The following is an 18,520-nucleotide window of genomic DNA, read 5'->3' as shown; positions in this document are numbered from 1 at the left end:
GCACTGCAGCCTCTCAGGGCTTCTGTCCCTATTTACTGGTACTGTCAGGGCTTCTGTCCCTATTTACTGGTACTGTCAGGGCTTCTGTCCCTATTTACTGGTACTGTCAGTGCCTCTGTCCCTATTTACTGGTACTGTCAGTGCCTCTGTCCCTATTTACTGGTACTGTCAGGGCTTCTGTCCCTATTTACTGGTACTGTCATAGCTTCTGTCCCTATTTACTGGTACTGTCAGTGCCTCTGTCCCTATTTACTGGTACTGTCAGAGCTTCTGTCCCTATTTACTGGTACTGTCAGTGCCTCTGTCCCTATTTACTGGTACTGTCAGGGCCTCTGTCCCTATTTACTGGTACTGTCAGGGCCTCTGTCCCTATTTACTGGTACTGTCAGGGCCTCTGTCCCTATTTACTGGTACTGTCAGGGCTTCTGTCCTATTTACTGGTACTGTCGGGGCTTCTGTCCCTATTTACTGGTACTGTCAGGGCTTCTGTCCCTATTTACTGGTACTGTCAGGGCTTCTGTCCCTATTTACTGGTACTGTCAGGACTTCTGTCCCTATTTACTGGTACTGTCAGGGCCTCTGTCCCTATTTACTGGTACTGTCAGGGCCTCTGTCCCTATTTACTGGTACTGTCAGGGCTTCTGTCCCTATTTACTGGTACTGTCAGGGCCTCTGTCCCTATTTACTGGTACTGTCAGGGCCTCTGTCCCTATTTACTGGTACTGTCCATATTTACTGGTACTGTCAGGGCTTCTGTCCCTATTTACTGGTACTGTCAAGGCTTCTGTCCCTATTTTGTGGTACTGTCAGGGCTTCTGTCCCTATTTTGTGATACCCGCAGGGCTTCTGTTCCTATTTACTGGTACTGTCAGGGCTTCTGTCCCTAATTACTGGTACTGTCAGGGCTTCTGTCCCTATTTTGTGATACCCGCAGGGCTTCTGTCCCTATTTTGTGGTACTGTCAGGGTTTCTGTCCCTATTTTGTGATACCCGCAGGGCTTCTGTCCCTATTTTGTGGTACTGTCAGGGTTTCTGTCCCTATTTTGTGATGCCCGCAGGGCTTCTGTCCCTATTTTGTAGTACTGTCAGGGCAGAGCCGGCCATAGGTATAGGCAAACTAGGCAATTGCCTAGGGCATTTGATATGCCTAGGGGCATCAGCAGCTTCTGCTGATTAAAATGATATGCGACATGCCTATATTCTGTGTGTACCATTTCATATGCAGATACAGCCACAGTCTCACGCTGTATATAGGCATGCTGCATATCATTTTAATCAGCAGAAGCTGCTTGTGCATCCTAGCCACATAGCAATGCAAATAAGATGCATTTTCATTAAAAAAAAGGTGCCCAACATTAGCATTGAGGTAAGAATTATGAGGACACATCTGTATCCAAGCAGAGGCAGAGATCACAGTGTTAGTGGCAGTGTGAGTGTTGTGTGCATGTGAGTGGGTTGGTTGTGCAGTATTGTTCGGAATATGTGTAAGGAGCATTATGTGTGTTATGTAAAAATGCATTAATAATGTGCAACATGTGTAAGGGGCACTATGTGTGTCATTATGTGTATAAGGGCATTAATAATGTGCGGCATATGTGTAACAGGGTAGTACTGTATGTGTGTCATTATGTGTATAGGGGCACTAATAATGTGCAGCAAATGTGTAGGGGGCACTATGTGTGTCATTATGTGTATAAGAGCATTAATAATGTGCGGCATATGTGTAAGGGACATAATTTGTGAAAGGGCATTAATAAAGGTTGTCATAATGTGTAAGGCGCATTATCTTTATAAGGACATTAATAATGTGTCTCATATGTGTAAGGGGCGTTACTGTGTGTAATTGTGTATAAATGCATTACTAATGTGTGGCATTATGTCTATAAGGTTCTCTATGTGGCGTTGCGTATAGAAAGGGCACTACTGTGTCGTCTAATGTGAATAAAGAGCAATAGGGTGTGGTGTAATGTGAATAAGGAGCAATTCAGTGTGATGTAATGTGAATAAGGGGCTCTACTTTGAGGAGTAATGTTTATAAGGTAAAGTGATACTACTGTGGGATTTAATATGAATTATGGACACTATCGCATGATCAAATGTGAATAAAGTTGCAGTACTGTGTGGGGTAATTGGAATTGGGGTTACTATTGTGTGGCCATGCACCTTGCCAGCAAAAACACACCCCTTTTTGGTCTGTGCGCCAAATGTGCGAACTGTTCCTATTTAAAATATAGGGGGTACAAACACCAAAATAAGGACTGCTACGGGTGAGGGGTGATGGTGCTGGGAAAGAGGTGCAAGGTCAGAGGCGGAACCAGCGGTTGTGCTAGGGGGCACCAGCCAAAATCTTGCCTAGGGCATCATATTGGTTAGGGCCGGCTCTGTGTCAGGGTTTCTGTCCCTATTTACTCGTACTGCCAGGGCCTCTGTCCCTATTTACTGGTACTGTCAGGGCTTCTGTCCCTATTTACTCGTACTGCCAGGGCCTCTGTCCCTATTTACTGGTACTGTCAGGGCTTCTGTCCTATTTACTGGTACTGTCAGGGCTTCTGTCCTATTTACTGGTACTGTCAGGGCTTCTGTCCCTATTTACTGGTACTGTCAGGGCCTCTGTCCCTATTTACTGGTACTGTCAGGGCTTCTGTCCTATTTACTGGTACTGTCAGGGCCTCTGTCCCTATTTACTGGTACTGTCAGGGCTTCTGTCCCTATTTACTGGTACTGTCAGTGCCTCTGTCCCTATTTACTGGTACTGTCAGTGCCTCTGTCCCTATTTACTGGTACTGTCAGGGCTTCTGTCCCTATTTACTGGTACTGTCATAGCTTCTGTCCCTATTTACTGGTACTGTCAGTGCCTCTGTCCCTATTTACTGGTACTGTCAGAGCTTCTGTCCCTATTTACTGGTACTGTCAGTGCCTCTGTCCCTATTTACTGGTACTGTCAGGGCTTCTGTCCCTATTTACTGGTACTGTCAGGGCCTCTGTCCCTATTTACTGGTACTGTCAGGGCCTCTGTCCCTATTTACTGGTACTGTCAGGGCCTCTGTCCCTATTTACTGGTACTGTCAGGGCTTCTGTCCTATTTACTGGTACTGTCGGGGCTTCTGTCCCTATTTACTGGTACTGTCAGGGCTTCTGTCCCTATTTACTGGTACTGTCAGGGCTTCTGTCCCTATTTACTGGTACTGTCAGGACTTCTGTCCCTATTTACTGGTACTGTCAGGGCCTCTGTCCCTATTTACTGGTACTGTCAGGGCCTCTGTCCCTATTTACTGGTACTGTCGGGGCTTCTGTCCCTATTTACTGGTACTGTCAGGGCTTCTGTCCCTATTTACTGGTACTGTCAGGGCTTCTGTCCCTATTTACTGGTACTGTCAGGACTTCTGTCCCTATTTACTGGTACTGTCAGGGCCTCTGTCCCTATTTACTGGTACTGTCAGGGCCTCTGTCCCTATTTACTGGTACTGTCAGGGCTTCTGTCCCTATTTACTGGTACTGTCAGGGCCTCTGTCCCTATTTACTGGTACTGTCAGGGCCTCTGTCCCTATTTACTGGTACTGTCCATATTTACTGGTACTGTCAGGGCTTCTGTCCCTATTTACTGGTACTGTCAGGGCTTCTGTCCCTATTTTGTGGTACTGTCAGGGTTTCTGTCCCTATTTTGTGATACCCGCAGGGCTTCTGTCCCTATTTTGTGGTACTGTCAGGGTTTCTGTCCCTATTTTGTGATGCCCGCAGGGCTTCTGTCCCTATTTTGTAGTACTGTCAGGGCAGAGCCGGCCATAGGTATAGGCAAACTAGGCAATTGCCTAGGGCATTTGATATGCCTAGGGGCATCAGCAGCTTCTGCTGATTAAAATGATATGCGACATGCCTATATTCTGTGTGTACCATTTCATATGCAGATACAGCCACAGTCTCACGCTGTATATAGGCATGCTGCATATCATTTTAATCAGCAGAAGCTGCTTGTGCATCCTAGCCACATAGCAATGCAAATAAGATGCATTTTCATTAAAAAAAAGGTGCCCAACATTAGCATTGAGGTAAGAATTATGAGGACACATCTGTATCCAAGCAGAGGCAGAGATCACAGTGTTAGTGGCAGTGTGAGTGTTGTGTGCATGTGAGTGGGTTGGTTGTGCAGTATTGTTCGGAATATGTGTAAGGAGCATTATGTGTGTTATGTAAAAATGCATTAATAATGTGCAACATGTGTAAGGGGCACTATGTGTGTCATTATGTGTATAAGGGCATTAATAATGTGCGGCATATGTGTAACAGGGTAGTACTGTATGTGTGTCATTATGTGTATAGGGGCACTAATAATGTGCAGCAAATGTGTAGGGGGCACTATGTGTGTCATTATGTGTATAAGAGCATTAATAATGTGCGGCATATGTGTAAGGGACATAATTTGTGAAAGGGCATTAATAAAGGTTGTCATAATGTGTAAGGCGCATTATCTTTATAAGGACATTAATAATGTGTCTCATATGTGTAAGGGGCGTTACTGTGTGTAATTGTGTATAAATGCATTACTAATGTGTGGCATTATGTCTATAAGGTTCTCTATGTGGCGTTGCGTATAGAAAGGGCACTACTGTGTCGTCTAATGTGAATAAAGAGCAATAGGGTGTGGTGTAATGTGAATAAGGAGCAATTCAGTGTGATGTAATGTGAATAAGGGGCTCTACTTTGAGGAGTAATGTTTATAAGGTAAAGTGATACTACTGTGGGATTTAATATGAATTATGGACACTATCGCATGATCAAATGTGAATAAAGTTGCAGTACTGTGTGGGGTAATTGGAATTGGGGTTACTATTGTGTGGCCATGCACCTTGCCAGCAAAAACACACCCCTTTTTGGTCTGTGCGCCAAATGTGCGAACTGTTCCTATTTAAAATATAGGGGGTACAAACACCAAAATAAGGACTGCTACGGGTGAGGGGTGATGGTGCTGGGAAAGAGGTGCAAGGTCAGAGGCGGAACCAGCGGTTGTGCTAGGGGGCACCAGCCAAAATCTTGCCTAGGGCATCATATTGGTTAGGGCCGGCTCTGTGTCAGGGTTTCTGTCCCTATTTACTCGTACTGCCAGGGCCTCTGTCCCTATTTACTGGTACTGTCAGGGCTTCTGTCCCTATTTACTCGTACTGCCAGGGCCTCTGTCCCTATTTACTGGTACTGTCAGGGCTTCTGTCCTATTTACTGGTACTGTCAGGGCTTCTGTCCTATTTACTGGTACTGTCAGGGCTTCTGTCCCTATTTACTGGTACTGTCAGGGCCTCTGTCCCTATTTACTGGTACTGTCAGGGCTTCTGTCCTATTTACTGGTACTGTCAGGGCCTCTGTCCCTATTTACTGGTACTGTCAGGGCTTCTGTCCCTATTTACTGGTACTGTCAGTGCCTCTGTCCCTATTTACTGGTACTGTCAGTGCCTCTGTCCCTATTTACTGGTACTGTCAGGGCTTCTGTCCCTATTTACTGGTACTGTCATAGCTTCTGTCCCTATTTACTGGTACTGTCAGTGCCTCTGTCCCTATTTACTGGTACTGTCAGAGCTTCTGTCCCTATTTACTGGTACTGTCAGTGCCTCTGTCCCTATTTACTGGTACTGTCAGGGCTTCTGTCCCTATTTACTGGTACTGTCAGGGCCTCTGTCCCTATTTACTGGTACTGTCAGGGCCTCTGTCCCTATTTACTGGTACTGTCAGGGCCTCTGTCCCTATTTACTGGTACTGTCAGGGCTTCTGTCCTATTTACTGGTACTGTCGGGGCTTCTGTCCCTATTTACTGGTACTGTCAGGGCTTCTGTCCCTATTTACTGGTACTGTCAGGGCTTCTGTCCCTATTTACTGGTACTGTCAGGACTTCTGTCCCTATTTACTGGTACTGTCAGGGCCTCTGTCCCTATTTACTGGTACTGTCAGGGCCTCTGTCCCTATTTACTGGTACTGTCGGGGCTTCTGTCCCTATTTACTGGTACTGTCAGGGCTTCTGTCCCTATTTACTGGTACTGTCAGGGCTTCTGTCCCTATTTACTGGTACTGTCAGGACTTCTGTCCCTATTTACTGGTACTGTCAGGGCCTCTGTCCCTATTTACTGGTACTGTCAGGGCCTCTGTCCCTATTTACTGGTACTGTCAGGGCTTCTGTCCCTATTTACTGGTACTGTCAGGGCCTCTGTCCCTATTTACTGGTACTGTCAGGGCCTCTGTCCCTATTTACTGGTACTGTCCATATTTACTGGTACTGTCAGGGCTTCTGTCCCTATTTACTGGTACTGTCAGGGCTTCTGTCCCTATTTTGTGGTACTGTCAGGGCTTCTGTCCCTATTTTGTGATACCCGCAGGGCTTCTGTTCCTATTTACTGGTACTGTCAGGGCTTCTGTCCCTAATTACTGGTACTGTCAGGGCTTCTGTCCCTATTTTGTGATACCCGCAGGGCTTCTGTCCCTATTTTGTGGTACTGTCAGGGTTTCTGTCCCTATTTTGTCATACCCGCAGGGCTTCTGTCCCTATTTTGTGGTACTGTCAGGGTTTCTGTCCCTATTTTGTGATGCCCGCAGGGCTTCTGTCCCTATTTTGTAGTACTGTCAGGGTTTCTGTCCCTGTTTACTGGTACTGTCAGGGCTTCTGTCCCTATTTACTGGTACTGTCAGGGCCTCTGTCCCTATTTACTGGTACTGTCAGGGCTTCTGTCCTATTTACTGGTACTGTCAGGGCCTCTGTCCCTATTTACTGGTACTGTCAGGGCTTCTGTCCTATTTACTGGTACTGTCAGGGCTTCTGTCCCTATTTACTGGTACTGTCAGGGCCTCTGTCCCTATTTACTGGTACTGTCAGGGCTTCTGTCCTATTTACTGGTACTGTCAGGGCTTCTGTCCTTATTTACTGGTACTGTCAGGGCTTCTGTCCCTATTTTGTGGTACTGTCAGGGCTTCTGTCCCTATTTACTGGTACTGTCAGGGCTTCTGTCCCTATTTTGTGATATCCGCAGGGCTTCTGTCCCTATTTTGTGGTACTGTCAGGGCTTCTGTCCCTATTTTGTGGTACTGTCAGGGCTTCTGTCCCTATTTACTGGTACTGTCAGGGCCTCTGTCCCTATTTACTGGTACTGTCAGGGCTTCTGTCCCTATTTTGTGATATCCACAGGGCTTCTGTCCCTATTTTGTGGTACTGTCAGGGCTTCTGTCCCTATTTTGTGGTACTGTCAGGGCTTCTGTCCCTATTTTGTGGTACTGTCAGGGTTTCTGTCCCTATTTTGTGGTACTGTCAGGGCTTCTGTCCCTATTCTGTGGTACTGTCAGGGCTTCTGTCCCTATTCTGTGATACCCGCAGGGCTTCTGTCCCTATTTTGTAGTACTGTCAGGGTTTCTGTCCCTATTTACTGGTACTGTCAGGGCTTCTGTCCTTATTTACTGGTACTGTCAGGGCTTCTGTCCCTATTTACTGGTACTGTCAGGGCTTCTGTCCCTATTTACTGGTACTGTCAGGGCTTCTGTTCCTATTTACTGGTACTGTCAGGGCTTCTGTCCTTATTTACTGGTACTGTCAGGGCTTCTGTCCTTATTTACTGGTACTGTCAGGGCTTCTGTCCCTATTTACTGGTACTGTCAGGGCTACTGTCCCTATTTACTGGTACTGTCAGGGCTTCTGTCCTATTTACTGGTACTGTCAGGGCCTCTGTCCCTATTTACTGGTACTGTCTGTCAGGGCCTCTGTCCCTATTTACTGGTACTGTCAGGGCTTCTGTCCCTATTTACTGGTACTGTCAGGGCTTTTGTCCCTATTTACTGGTACTGTCAGGGCCTCTGTCCCTATTTACTGCTACTGTCAGGGCTTCTGTCCTATTTACTGGTACTGTCAGGGCCTCTGTCCCTATTTACTGGTACTGTCTGTCAGGGCCTCTGTCCCTATTTACTGGTACTGTCAGGGCCTCTGTCCCTATTTACTGGTACTGTCAGGGCTTCTGTCCCTATTTACTGGTACTGTCAGGGCCTCTGTCCCTATTTACTGGTACTGTCAGGGCTTCTGTCCCTATTTACTGGTACTGTCAGGGCTTCTGTCCTATTTACTGGTACTGTCAGGGCTTCTGTCCTATTTACTGGTACTGTCAGGGCTTCTGTCCCTATTTTGTGGTACTGTCAGGGCTTCTGTCCCTATTTTGTGGTACTGTCAGGGCTTCTGTCCCTATTTACTGGTACTGTCAGGGCCTCTGTCCCTATTTACTGGTACTGTCAGGGCTTCTGTCCCTATTTTGTGATATCCGCAGGGCTTCTTTCCCTATTTTGTGGTACTGTCAGGGCTTCTGTCCCTATTTTGTGGTACTGTCAGGGCTTCTGTCCCTATTTTGTGGTACTGTCAGGGTTTCTGTCCCTATTTTGTGGTACTGTCAGGGCTTCTGTCCCTATTCTGTGGTACTGTCAGGGCTTCTGTTCCTATTCTGTGATACCAGCAGGGCTTCTGTCCCTATTTTGTAGTACTGTCAGGGTTTCTGTCCCTATTTTCTGGTACTGTCAGGGCTTCTGTCCTTATTTACTGGTACTGTCAGGGCTTCTGTCCCTATTTACTGGTACTGTCAGGGCTTCTATCCCTATTTACTGGTACTGTCAGGGCTTCTGTTCCTATTTACTGGTACTGTCAGGGCTTCTGTCCTTATTTACTGGTACTGTCAGGGCTTCTGTCCTTATTTACTGGTACTCTCAGGGCTTCTGTCCCTATTTACTGGTACTGTCAGGGCCTCTGTCCCTATTTACTGGTACTGTCAGGGCTTCTGTCCTATTTACTGGTACTGTCAGGGCCTCTGTCCCTATTTACTGGTACTGTCTGTCAGGGCCTCTGTCCCTATTTACTGGTACTGTCAGGGCTTCTGTCCCTATTTACTGGTACTGTCAGGGCTTCTGTCCCTATTTACTGGTACTGTCAGGGCCTCTGTCCCTATTTACTACTACTGTCAGGGCTTCTGTCCTATTTACTGGTACTGTCAGGGCCTCTGTCCCTATTTACTGGTACTGTCTGTCAGGGCCTCTGTCCCTATTTACTGGTACTGTCAGGGCCTCTGTCCCTATTTACTGGTACTGTCAGGGCTTCTGTCCCTATTTACTGGTACTGTCAGGGCCTCTGTCCCTATTTACTGGTACTGTCAGGGCTTCTGTCCCTATTTACTGGTACTGTCAGGGCTTCTGTCCTATTTACTGGTACTGTCAGGGCTTCTGTCCTATTTACTGGTACTGTCAGGGCTTCTTTCCCTATTTTGTGGTACTGTCAGGGCTTCTGTCCCTATTTTGTGGTGCTGTCAGGGCTTCTGTCCCTATTTTGTGGTACTGTCAGGGCTTCTGTCCCTATTTTGTGGTACTGTCAGGGCTTCTGTCCCTATTTTGTGGTGCTGTCAGGGCTTCTGTCCCTATTTTGTGGTGCTGTCAGGGCTTCTGTCCCTATTCTGTGATACCCGCAGGACTTCTGTCCCTATTTTGTGGTGCTGTCAGGGCTTCTGTCCCTATTTTGTGGTGCTGTCAGGGCTACTGTCCCTATTTTGTGGTGCTGTCAGGGCTTCTGTCCCTATTTTGTGGTGCTGTCAGGGCTTCTGTCCCTATTCTGTGATACCCGCAGGACTTCTGTCCCTATTTTGTGGTGCTGTCAGGGCTTCTGTCCCTATTTTGTGGTGCTGTCAGGGCTACTGTCCCTATTTTGTGGTGCTGTCAGGGCTTCTGTCCCTATTTTGTGGTGCTGTCAGGGCTTCTGTCCCTATTTTGTGGTGCTGTCAGGGCTTCTGTCCCTATTTTGTGGTACTGTCAGGGCTCCTGTGTCGACTACATATACAGTGGCGCTTTACAACTGAAACTAGTAATAAGGGGAGACTGGGGAATGACAGGGCAATAGTGATATTCATGTATAACGGACTCATGTGCGGAGCGGCCTCTACTATGAGCTACATCTAACCTGCACATGAGACACGATATGAGCTCATACATGTTATATATGATGCATCCCCCCCGCACTGACTCCCCCTCCCCCATCCCCCTCCCTCAGAGCCCGGACGCCCCAGCAAGGACTCTGGGCTTTGTGTGTAATTGGATAGGTCTCAGGGAAACTCTCTAATAGGATCTGCTGACAATTTGCTGAAAATAACAAAGTCTGGAAGTGTTAATTCTCCTGTAATCTGCTGAGCACAGATTACATTCCTGGGAGATCTTTACCTGACAGCCCTGAGCCTGCAGCGCATCCATCGCCCTGGTGAAAGCTGCGCTCGGAGGGTCACAGATCTCCACCTGCGTCCTGACGTTCTGCTCGTAGTAGGGGCCCATCATGAAATAGTTCTCACCCCACTCGTCCACCGTCATCTTAGCTTTAGTCTGGATGACTGTGTAGATACCGCCGACTGGAGGGAGAGATAAAGTACAGGGAGATATCAGAGCTTGCGTACAATGAGCCCCACCGTCACCGCCGCCAACACACAAAGGGGCACATTTACTAACTGGCGGTCTTCGTTCTAACCTAACCGTGATCGCCCTGGTATAGAAGTGTAAAGGCATTTTTATTTAACCCTTTCATCGCTTCATAACTTAACGAAAGCCTGCTCAGATCACGCTGGTTTTGCCTTTAGTAAATGGCCAGTTTTGGTCGGTTTACAAAATCGACGTACAATCACCCACAACCCCCAAATGTATTAGTATATACCCCCAATGTGTTCTGTTCTTATACATTATTTATTTATTAGCAGTGTCTTATATAGCGCGGCATATTCCGTTGCGCTTTACAATTAGAACAACAGTAATAGAACAAAACTGGGCAAAAAACGACAGACATAGAGGTAGGAGGGCCCTGCTCACAAGCTTACACTGTATAGATCACTACAGATGATGATGATGATGATCGTGATTCCTGCTGAACGCTCTGCGCCGTTGGTCTAACTTGGACCAGGCCGCAATTTTACTTGCCGAAATTAGGCGTAACACAATTTGCGGCCTATGGGGGTCATTCCGAGTTGATCGCTCGTTGACGATTTTCGCAACGGAGCGATTAAGGCAAAAATGCGCATGCGCTAAGTATTTTAGCACAAAACTTAGTAGATTTACTCACGTCCGAACGAGGAATTTTCATTGTTGAAGTGATCGGAGTGTGATTGACAGGAAGTGGGTGTTTCTGGGCGGAAACTGGCCGTTTTCAGGGAGTGTGCGGAAAAACGCAGGCGTGTCAGGGAAAAACGCGGGAGTGTCTGGAGAAACGGGGGAGTGGCTGGCCAAACGCAGGGCGTGTGTATGACGTCAAACCAGTAGCGAAACGGGCTGAGCTGAACGCAATCTGTGAGTAGGTCTGGAGCTACTCAGAAACTGCTAAGAAATTTCCATTTGCAATTCTGCTAATCTTTCGTTCGCTATTCTGCTAAGCTAAGATACACTCCCAGAGGGCGGCGGCCTAGCGTGTGCAATGCTGCTAAAATCTGCTAGCGAGCAAACAACTCGGAATTACCCCCAATGTGTGTAGTTATGTATACAGGCTGTGTGCTGATGTGGCCTATATCAGTCATTACCATCATCAGCTACACAGCCCTGCTCCCTCCACACTCTACAATCAGAGCCGGCCCTAACCAATATGATGCCCTAGGCAAGATTTTGGCTGGTGCCCCCTAGCACCGCCGCTGGTTCCGCCTCTGACCTTGCACATCTTTCCCAGCACCATCACCCCTCACCCATAGCAGTCCTTATTTTGGTGTTTGTACCCCCTTTACTTTAAATAGGAACAGTTTGCACAGCCCAAAAAGGGGTGTGTTTTTGCTGGCAAGGGGCATGGCCACACAATAGTAACCACAATTCCAAGTACGCCACACAGTACTGCAACTCTATTCACATTTGATCATGTGATAGTGTCCATAATTCATATTACATCCCACAGTAGTATCACTTTACCTTATAAACGTTACTCCTCACAATAGAGCCCCTTATTCACATTACATCACACTGAATTGCTCCTTATTCACATTACACCACACCCTATTGGTCTTTATTCACATTAGATGACATAGTAGTGCCATTTCTATATGCAACGCCACATAGTAGAGCACCTTATACACATAATGCCACACATTAGTAATGCATTTATACACAATTCCACACAGTAATGCCTCTTACACATATTAGACACATTATTAATGTCCTTATAAACATAATGCACCTTACACATTATGCCAACCCTTATTAATGCCCTTTTACACATAATGTCCCTTACACATATGCCGCACATTATTAATGCCCTTATACACATAATGACCCATCATAGTGCCCCCTACACATTTGCTGCACATTATTAGTGCCCCTATACACATATTTGCACACATACAGTAGTACCCTGTTACACATATGCCGCACATTATTAATGCCCTTATACACATAATGACACACATAGTGCCCTTACACATATGTTGCACATTATTAATGCATTTTTACATGACACACATAATGCTCCTTACACATATTCCGAACACTACTGCACAACCAACCTACTAACATGCACACAGCACTCACACTGCCACTAACACTGTGACCTCTGCCTCTGCTTGAATACAGATGTGTCCTCATAAATCTTGCCTCAATGCTAACGTCGGGCACATTTTTTAATGAAAATGCATCTTATCTGCATTGCTATGTGGCTAGGATGCACAAGCAGCTTCTGCTGATTAAAATGATATGCAACATGCCTATATACTGTGTGAGACTGTGGCTGTATCTGCATATGAAATGCTACATACAGAATATAGGCATGACGCATATCATATTAATCAGCAGAATCTGCTGATGCCCCTAAGCATATCAAATGCCCTAGGCAATTGCCTAGTTTGCCTATGCCTATGGCCGGCTCTGTCTACAATAAGAGACCAGGAGTAGTGCTTTATCCTGGGGTAGATATGGGCACAGTGTGGTGTGCCAGGCTGGGATGGTCACAGTATAACGGAGACCGGGAGTATGTGCCCCTCCCCCCATACAATCTACTGTCCTGAACTAATCCCACAGAACACATAATACAAATATCACATTTTATTCTGTGTCTGTATTTTGTTTACTTATGTGGAATATATGTCCAGTCACGTATAACAGAGATGCGCAAGACTGCCGCTAAGTGTTCAAATGCGACCAGTCGTACACCCTGCCATACTGAACTTGCGCTGCCCCACACTGGATACACCTCGCCGGGTGTACTAAGCCACGGGTGGAGATTACTTTCAGAATTAAATCCAGACGCATTGTACAGCGTGTGCGCAGTGACACAAATACCGTTTTTGCCTCCATCAGTCCTGTGTTTGTTGATCTGCATTGTGTGGAATCTGTGGCCTATAAGCAGGGATTGGAAAGCTGCCGTCAGCTCCTTCTGCTCTGTGCTGGGGTTTGAATTCCGGGTGAGGTAAAAATTATGGCGGGAAACCCACACGGAGCATTTAAGGTCCAATTCACGTGAGATACTTCATGGCCAAATACAAAGTGAAATTGATGTTGACATTTTTGCTTTTTTTTTGTCACCGGCGCACAGCGGAGGCGGCAGCCAATCATCTCACTACGTTCAGTGACGTAATATACTTTGCTGTTGCCTCCATACATGTCACTGTCAGTTCCCATTTCCCAAAAAAATCATTAGATCGCTATTTATCTATCATACGGGTCACTTGTCCAGAACTGATAACTCCCTTCCATCTACACTGGCTCCCATTCCCCTACAGAATCCTCTTCTCACTCCTCACCCTCACATACAAGGCCATCTCTAATTCCACTGCTCCCTACATCTCCAAACTCCTCTCCCTTCATACCCCCTCCCACCCACTATGGTCGGCTGATGACCGTCGCCTCTCCTCTGCCTTGGCCACTGCTTCCCATGCACGAGTTCAGGATTTTGCCCGTGCTGCACCCCTTCAGTGGAATGCGCTCCCCCGCTCCATTAGACTCTCCCCGACCTTGCAAAGCTTCAAACGGGCATTGAAAACCCACCTATTTATCAAAGCGTACCCCTCCAATGCATAACCTAGTCCTTAGGCTGCTCCTCCATCCCCCTGCCCCATGCCTTGGACATCTCTGCTTTGCTCGCATACCACCATCAGGCTTCTACCTGCTTGCTTGCACCTCATGTCATCTGTCTGTTGCCCCTCCCCACTAGATTGTTAGCTCTTCAGAGCAGGGCCCTCTTTCCTCGTCTAAACCCTCTTCTTGACACATTTCACTCAGCGACCATCTTTTCCTGCTTTCTCTCCTGCTGGTAAAGGCTCATCTCTATCTATGGCCGCCAGCCCCAAGTAGTACAATGATTACTCCTTCGCTACTTACATCTAAGCTGTATTATGTTTTGAGAACTGTGTTGCTCTTTGTTACCTGCACTCCATTTTTGTTATTTATTTACTGTTATGCTAAGTTTTGTCTCCCTGTACTGTCCTTTGTACGGCGCTGCGAAACACATGTGGCGCCCTATAAATAAAATATAATAATAATAATAATAATAATAATAATCTGCCAGCAACCTGTCCATAGTGAGACACTTTATAATAGGATAGAGACGCTTTGCGGCGTAAAAAGAAAAATTGCCATTAATGTTGTAACACTGGGGCGAGGAACTACCAGCTCCTCCATCCTCTAGACGGCTTGTTACCGGTTGCTGTAGGGATACCAGTACTGACATTCCCGCCAATTTCATGACATCAGAACTAGTTTTGAATATCGCCACCTGGAGGAGGAAATTATCACTGCAGATGTTTTGTCAGAGGCGCCTCTTCGGGCCCTGATAGTAATATTGACCTCTCGCTGAACCTCACTCGGCCCATCTTTCAAACTCCACCTTTCTAAGCTAATCCTGATCCTCCCGGATCCATAACAAATCGACTTAGCCTCGTCTTATCCCCCGCTGCAGCCCAATGGCTGACCTCACACAGCACCACAAATGAATGAGCTATATGTGGACCAATGTGGTCACAAACATGGAAGCCAAATTGGGCGGATCTGGTTGTTTGGCTGATTTGGTCACCGGCAAATCTCAAAAGGATAAAATAGGTTATTCACCACTTTTTTGGGGGGGGGCAACGTATCAACCAATCAGGGCCTAACATGGCCAGGATGAACCAGTTCGGCTAATAGTGATGTGGCTCAGCCTAAGCGGCTTATTTATAAAGCAGAGAAAAGAGTGGAGAAGTGAGTCAATGTAGAAGTTGCCCATGGCAACCAATCAGCTGCTATGTCTAATTTTATAGAATGCACTTTATAAATGTTACCTCATCACTGATTGGTTGCCATGGGCAATTTCTCCATTGACTCACTTCACTGTTCTCACTGCTTCGTGAATAGACCCCTAAAACATCTGAGGGCCTATGCATCAACGCTTGGAGAGAGATAAAGTACCAGCCGATCAGCTCCAACCTGTCATGTCTGTGCTTGATAAATGACAGAAGCTGATTGGTTGGTTCTTTATGTCTCTGCTTTATCTCTCTCCAAGCGTTGACCCATGTGCTTCACGAGCTTGGTCAGTTTACCGCGGGTAGATAATACAACCGTTAGAGGGCTTTCTGGGGTCTTCTGTTACTGAAAGGTGGTGAGAGAGCCCCTGAGCAGGCCGGTGCCATAGAGACCCCATGTCTGCCAGCCGGACATTACCCAGGAAGGTCCTTCCACATCTCATCTAAGCGTTATCGATTTGCCAGGTGTTCCTCCAAATAATAACATTTCCCTGCGTGTCGTAGCCACTGATATGGTAATCCCTGTAATCCTATTGTATGGCCCTGCGCTCCCCGCGTCACCACAGCGCCCATTACATTATGCAAAACGGATTGAAGACTTCAAGGGGAGATGTCTCAAGTCTTGGAGAGATATAGTGGAGATCAGCTTCTAAGCATCATTACATAGACTGTGCCAGATACATGACAAAGACTGGTGGGCACTTTATCTCTCTCCAAGGCTTGCTACTTCTCCCCCTTTCCTGAGAGCATGTACTCTTAGGGTTACCGGGGTGTAAATATTTATGTACGGACACCAGAGAGAACAGTGCGTTAAACATTGTATCCTTCAAACTTTTATTCAGGCATTTGGGGAAATAATATCCCGGTGCATGTAGCCCAGCAATTCCCAAACTCAGTTCTCAAGTACCCCCAACAGTTCATGTTTTCCAGGTCTCCTCACAGAATCACAAGTTAAGTAATTAGCTCCACCTGTGGCTTTTATAATGTGTCAGTGAGTAATGAGCACACCTGTGCTCCTGCCGGGTGACCTGGAAAACATGAACTGTTGGGGGTCCTGGAGGACCAAGCTTGGGAACCGCTAATGTAGGCAGATAATCTAAATCCAGTCCTAGGGACACATGACAGGGCATGTTTTCCCTATCTCCTTGCTGTAGCGCAGGTGCATTCATCACTGAATGACACATTTGGTGCTATTTCTATCACTTGTGATTCTTTGAGGAGACCCAGAAAACCTGCCCAGTCAGTGTGTCCCGGGTTCTGGATCTGAGAAGCGCTGACCTATACCGTACATGGGGAAAAGTCACTCACGTTATAGGTAAATGGGAATTGAGAGTCTCCTGAAGGAACGTTAATGATAACAGATAACTAGAACTCTGACAATATAATTTCATTATATCAGTGTTATTATAAATATATGACGCCTTCATTTCTACTTACATATAGGTTCCACCGATCTTATATTACTAGAATATTCCTGTACTTATGGTAAAACTTTAATGAAAATATAAAACTATATTACTAAGAATGATTATTCTTGCTGGCTGAAAGTCTGTGTCTGTGTGTAGGTGAAATCAGATTATTAGAGAGTATTCAGTACTGAGAAGCTCCATACTCTGTATTATTCTGCCACCTAGTGGTGACAAAGAGATGACACAGGCTAGCTGAGAGGACAGCTTAGCACTGAGAAGCAGGCCATCATCTCCAGTCTATCCAATCTCTATGCCAGGTCCCAGCAGGAAAGCCTAGTGGAGACCCCCAGGCCTGTCCCCCTGTGGTCTGTGTCCTCCTCTCACTAACTATCTCTCACCCCTTGTCTCACCTATCCTGCGATCAAACCAGTCTCATCAATCATTAACCAGTGTACACTGTAACCTGACATTATGGATTATTACCCAGAGCCGACAGTTTATATAGCACTGTGCAGATTGTAACGCGTGCACAGACATCACATACTTACAGTATTAAACTCATGTAAAAAGGAGAAGAGGACACTGATCACAAGAGCTTACAATCTAAAGGGTCATTGGCCTTTTCCTGTAATCCAGTAACCCCTCCAATCTTATTATCTGGAAAATGAGACATCCGCACTCTATGAGCGTTAGACAAACGCCCATGAACAGCCCCTGAACCAGGAGATTTACAAACCTTTGTTGGTGACTTCCCAGGAGATCTCAAAGAGTAGAAGGTCTTCTATGGGAAGGTCCTCTTCATCCCACTGAGGGAGTCCATTTAGGGAGGTGACAGAGAGGGACCTGCTGAGCGGCATGGTGCCTCAGTCCTAGCTGGAGGTGTGATAATGTCTTCTCACTGCCCCTCACCTCACTAAGACATCACAGGAGGAAAAGGAAACCTTTTTACTAGATAATCTTGGGCTTAGTGCTTCTCAAAGGCTGACACAAACCATTATACAGACACAGCCAAATCCCACACGGCCTTGTTAAGTGGCCAGAGCTGATCAGAGGTCTGTTGTCAGCCAGGTCTAAAATCCAGGTCTGGACAGACGTCAGCCAGAGGAACCTTGAATTGTATGACCCTCAGCACTATAGCACCGGTGCGGGGCAATCATTAGCCAGGACATGTCACATGCCGTCGTGTGTTTGCACTGACACTGATTTGCAGAGTATGAAGCATGAAAAATATAAATATTTTCATTCAAATACTCTTCAGATCAATGGAATTCACCAATAAACTGAAAACAACCGGTCACTTATTAACCGTCTGCGGTTACCTGAGAATGCAGTGTCGCCCTTTTGTATAAGATGAGGCAACAGCAGAGAACACGCCCGGATCACACGTCTCACACACTACAGTCTGACAGAAATGTAAAAAGGGTTTATTTGTTTTTATGTGAGGAACAAAAATCCTATTTTCTGCACGTATAACAACCCCAGGGGCAAGATGGCAGTTTCCAGATACAATATGTATCAATTTACCTCATAGCCCCTCATTTCCACCATTATTGCCCCCCTAGTGTCACTGCGCCATCTCATAGCCACATTTCATGCTTACTTGCTGTTCTATTGAACTGTTTGCAAACAATGATTCCTAAAACTACTCCTGATCCACACAAGCCCCGCCCTGATTCAAACAAGCCCCGCCCTGATCCACACAAGCCCCATCCTGATCCAGACAGAATTGCACACTTTTTGGTGAAGCTCCACCCACGTTAGTTTAAGCTCCACCCCTTTTCACAGCTCACAAATCAGGACTGTCTCATGAAAATAGGGACAGTTGGGAGGTAAGTATTCATTACTGCCCTGCACTGTCAGCTATTCTCAAACCTCTAATATCACGTCTCCTCTACCACCAAT

General features: G+C 46.4%; 1 protein-coding gene across 1 annotated transcript in view; it reads right to left on the bottom strand.

Annotated features, from left to right (window-relative positions):
• Positions 1–17,721, bottom strand: part of GYS2 (glycogen synthase 2) — a 109,559-nt gene extending 91,838 nt beyond the window's left edge. The window contains exons 1-2 of the mRNA XM_063929398.1: positions 17,355–17,721; positions 10,204–10,385 (exon numbers count right to left, since the gene is read on the bottom strand). Of these exons, the coding sequence (XP_063785468.1) occupies positions 10,204–10,385; positions 17,355–17,475 (303 nt within the window). The 5' untranslated portion in view covers positions 17,476–17,721. The remainder of the gene's footprint in view (positions 1–10,203; positions 10,386–17,354) is intronic.
• Positions 17,722–18,520: the final 799 nt, after the last annotated feature.

This window comes from Pseudophryne corroboree, chromosome 6, assembly GCF_028390025.1.
Source record: "Pseudophryne corroboree isolate aPseCor3 chromosome 6, aPseCor3.hap2, whole genome shotgun sequence".
Taxonomy (NCBI): Eukaryota; Metazoa; Chordata; class Amphibia; order Anura; family Myobatrachidae; genus Pseudophryne; species Pseudophryne corroboree.
The sequence above is the reverse complement of the archived record's forward strand: the minus strand, read 5'-3'. Positions and strand labels throughout refer to the sequence as shown.